This window comes from Silurus meridionalis, chromosome 14 (genome assembly GCF_014805685.1).
Source record: "Silurus meridionalis isolate SWU-2019-XX chromosome 14, ASM1480568v1, whole genome shotgun sequence".
In the NCBI taxonomy this organism is placed as follows: domain Eukaryota; kingdom Metazoa; phylum Chordata; class Actinopteri; order Siluriformes; family Siluridae; genus Silurus; species Silurus meridionalis.
In genome coordinates this window covers 23,580,435-23,585,434 of record NC_060897.1, presented here as the reverse complement: position 1 = coordinate 23,585,434, position 5,000 = coordinate 23,580,435, and the positions used below count along the sequence as shown (strand labels likewise).

The 5,000-nt window shown below is 39.3% G+C and overlaps 1 protein-coding gene across 1 annotated transcript in view; it reads right to left on the bottom strand.

Moving 5' to 3' along the window:
- Nucleotides 1-5,000, bottom strand: part of LOC124396796 (GRB2-related adapter protein 2-like) — a 17,578-nt gene that overhangs the window by 3,003 nt on the left and 9,575 nt on the right. The window contains exon 5 of the mRNA XM_046866101.1: nucleotides 4,326-4,445. Within this exon, the coding sequence (XP_046722057.1) occupies nucleotides 4,326-4,445 (120 nt within the window). The remainder of the gene's footprint in view (nucleotides 1-4,325; nucleotides 4,446-5,000) is intronic.

The following is a 5,000-nucleotide window of genomic DNA, read 5'->3' as shown; positions in this document are numbered from 1 at the left end:
TGAACACACTATACACACCATTAACACTATACACACCATTAACACTATACACAACATAAACACACTATACACCATTAACACCCTACACAACATAAACACACTATACACACCATTAACACTATACACACCATAAACACTATACACACCATTAACACTATACACACCATAAACACTATACACACCATTAACACCCTACACAACATGAACACACTATACACACCATTAACACCATTAACACTATACACACCATTAACACCATTAACACCCTACACAACATACACAACATAAACACACCCTACACAATATACACAATATACACAACATAACACACCCTACACATACACAACATGACACACCTACACAATATACACAACATATACACAACATGAACACACCTACACAACATACACAACATAAACACAACATACACAATATTAATACACCTACACAATATACACAATATTAACACACCCTACACAACATACACAACATGAACACACTATACACACCATTAACACCATTAACAATATACACAACATGAACACATACACAACATACACAACATGAACACACCTACAACATACACAACATGACACACCTACACAACATAAACACACTATACACCATAAACACTATACACAATTAACACCATTAACACTATACACAACATAAACACACTATACACACCATTAACACCTACACAACACACAACATAACACACTATACACACCATTAACACTATACACACCATTAACACTATACACCATAAACACTATACACACCATTAACACCTACACAACACAAACACACTATACACACCATTAACACCCTACACAACACACAACATAACACACCCTACACAACACACAACATAAACACACTATACACACCATTAACACCCTACACAACATGAACACACTATACACACCATTAACACCATTAACACTATACACAACATACACACAACATGAACACCCTACACAACACACAACATAACACACTATACACCATTAACACTCTACACAACATGAACACACTATACACACCATTAACACCATTAACAATATACACAACATACACAACATAAACACACTATACACCATAAACACTATACACAACATACACACAACATAAACACACTATACACACCATTAACACCCTACACAACACAAACACACTATACACACCATAAACACTATACACACCATTAACACCATTAACACTACAGGGAGTGCAGAATTATTAGGCAAATGAGTATTTTGACCACATCATCCTCGTTATGCATGTTGTCTTACTCCAAGCTGTATAGGCTGGAAAGCCTACTACCAATTAAGCATATTAGGTGATGTGCATCTCTGTAATGAGAAGGGTGTGGTCTAATGACATCAACACCCTATATCAGGTGTGCATAATTATTAGGCAACTTCCTTTCCTTTGGCAAAATGGGTCAAAAGAAGGACTTGACAGGCTCAGAAAAGTCAAAAATAGTGAGATATATTGCAGAGGATGCAGCAGTCTTAAAATAGCCAAGCTTCTGAGCGTGATCATCGAACAATCAAGCGTTTCATTCAAAATAGTCGACAGGGTCGCAAGAAGCGTGTGGAAAAACCAAGGCGCAAAATAACTGCCCGTGAACTGAGAAAAGTCAAGCGTGCAGCTGCCAAGATGCCACTTGCCACCAGTTTGGCCATATTTCAGAGCTGCAACATCACTGGGTGCCCAAAAGCACAAGGTGTGCAATACTCAGAGACATGGCCAAGGTAAGAAAGGCAGAAAGTCGACCACCACTGAACAAGACACACAAGCTGAAACGTCAAGACTGGGCCAAGAAATATCTCAAGACTGATTTTTCTAAGGTTTTATGGACTGATGAAATGAGTGAGTCTTGATGGGCCAGATGGATGGGCCCGTGGCTGGATTGGTAAAGGGCAGAGAGCTCCAGTCCGACTCAGGCGCCAGCAAGGTGGAGGTGGAGTACTGGTTTGGGCTGGTATCATCAAAGATGAGCTTGTGGGGCCTTTTCGGGTTGAGGATGGAGTCAAGCTGAACTCCCAGTCCTACTGCCAGTTTCTGGAAGACACCTTCTTCAAGCAGTGGTACAGGAAGAAGTCTGCATCCTTCAAGAAAAACATGATTTTCATGCAGGACAATGCTCCATCACACACGTCCAAGTACTCCACAGCGTGGCTGGCAGGAAAGGGTATAAAGAAGAAAATCTAATGATATGGCCTCCTTGTTCACCTGATCTGAACCCCATTGAGAACCTGTGGTCCATCATCAAATGTGCGATTTACAAGGAGGAAAACAGTACACCTCTCTGAACAGTGTCTGGGAGGCTGTGGTTGCTGCTGCACGCAATGTTGATGGTGAACAGATCAAAACACTGACAGAATCCATGGATGGCAGGCTTTTGAGTGTCCTTGCAAAGAAAGGTGGCTATATTGGTCACTGATTTGTTTTTGTTTGGTTTTGAATGTCAGAAATGTATATTTGTGAATGTTGAGATGTTATATTGGTTTCACTGGTAAAAATAAATAATTGAAATGGGTATGAATTTGTTTTTTGTTAAGTTGCCTAATAATTATGCACAGTAATAGTCACCTGCACACACAGATATCCCCTAAAATAGCTAAAACTAAAACTACTTCCAAAAATATTCAGCTTTGATATTAATGAGTTTTTGTGTTCATTGAGAACATGGTTGTTGTTCAAATTAAATCCTCAAATAAAATTAATCCTCAAAATACAACTTGCCTAATAATTCTGCACTCCTGTATACACAACATACACAACATAAACACACTATACACACCATAAACACCCTACACAACATGAACACTATACACACCATTAACACTATACACACAACATACACACAACATAAACACACTATACACACCATTAACACTATACACAACATACACACAACATAAACACACTATACACACCATTAACACTATACACAACATAAACACACTATACACACCATTAACACTATACACACCATTAACACCCTACACAACATGAACACACTATACACACCATAAACACTATACACACCATTAACACCATTAACACTATACACAACATACACACAGCATAAACAATACACACTATGCACACGTCCACACACACACACACACACACACACACACACACACACACACACACAGTGTTCTCATTAACAGGAATATGGTGGTGTGTTTATTTGCACCCTCTGCTGGTGAAAATCTGTATTACACGCCACTCATTGCTACGCTTCTGTAATGTTGAGTCTCCCAAATGTTTTTGAACAAACGAACCAGATTGGACTAAACCATGATGAATTGTTTTGGACCCCAATAATTGACCACTCTACATATTTATTCCAGACTTCAATATAGGTATAGTGTAGCATCTAAACACTACTATAATATACACAATACACAACTTGTACTTTTCCTCACCATATGCTACATCATATAAAATCCTTCCTAGGAGTCACTGGACACCAGTTAGGATCCACTTCACAGTTCAGTTTAAACCAGTTACAGGCTGTAATAAAGAGTTGTAGAGTATTTTAGACTTTATTACACCAAGGGGATGATGTGAAAGACCAGATGGAGTTTAAAGTTGAAGATGATCAGAAGATTCACCACACAGATCTGACCACATTTGAGTCTGTTCATGAACTGATACAGCAGACGTAGTCATGTGGGTGATGATGCATGATCTTCTGAGAGTTCAGGTGAATTCTAGGGCTAAACAGATTAAAACCACAATGTGTGTGTGTGCGTGTGTGTGTGGGAGAGAATTTCTGGGTGTGTTTATAAAGTTCTCTTTCTGCTTCACTGATATTAAAAACTGATTATTTGATTTTGTTATTTTATGTAATAAGTCACTTGTGGAAAGGGTGCAATTATTTACGCATGTCGTACATTAAACAAACGCTTGCTCTGAAACAGAAAGGATGTTTAAATGTTTAGTAGAGAAAGCTGGACTCCAGAGTCTGGGGTTCCATCTAGCAGACTAAACTAAAGTTTCTCCGGTTCTGCGTCACGCCATAAAGCAAAGAACTGAGAGAGAAATGAAGGAAGGAAGGAAGATGGAGAAGTACTGAAAGTGTCAGTGCGGTTCTCCATGCTGATGTTCTGCAAAGTGATTTCCTGTGCATGAAAGAGTAAAATGTTAGAAAACCATCACATGGCTGAGGAGCCCTTGAGGAACCTGAGAGTGATGTGTGTGTTTTTGATGCTGTGTTTGTTGAGTAAAGCAGCATAGAATGTAAACGTGTGTGCGTGTGTGTGTGTGTGTGTGTGTGTGTGTGTGTGTGTTCAGACTCAGACCTGACAGAGATGGAGAAATCTCCAGGTGAGCTCTGACTGCCGCGGATCAGGAAACCTCCCACCTCCCGGGACATGAGAATTTCCTCTGCAGAGCTTCGGCTGGCGCTCTCCTGGTACCAGCTTTATACCACATAATAAAGAACATCAGAACATTGACACACACCTCACAAGCAGAAACACACACAGGAGAACATGCTGTGGTTCACATCAACACCCTTAAGATCCAGGAAGTTCCTGAGCTGAAACTCCAATAGATTTAAGGATGAATTTGGACTGGAATTAATATCAACAATCACTGTACACTTTACCACTGATGAGGATGAGGTTCCTCTTTGAGTCTTCTGGATCATCTAAAGGTTTTTTAATGAAGTCTCAGGGAGTTTTTCCTTCACCACAGTCACCACTGGATCAGTCATTAGGGAGAAACTTGAACATTCTTTTATACAACTTTATTTTTGTAAATCTGCTTTGAAAAAATGTATATTGTTAAAAGTGCTCCAGAAATAAAAGAGTAAAGAATTAAACACACACACACACACACACACACACACACACACACACACACACACACACACACACACAAGGGCATTCTGTCATCAGAGCAGATCTGAAAGGAGGCAAAATCTCTGCAATGTTGAACAAATTATTGGTACAGAATTGAAAATGATCCTTAAC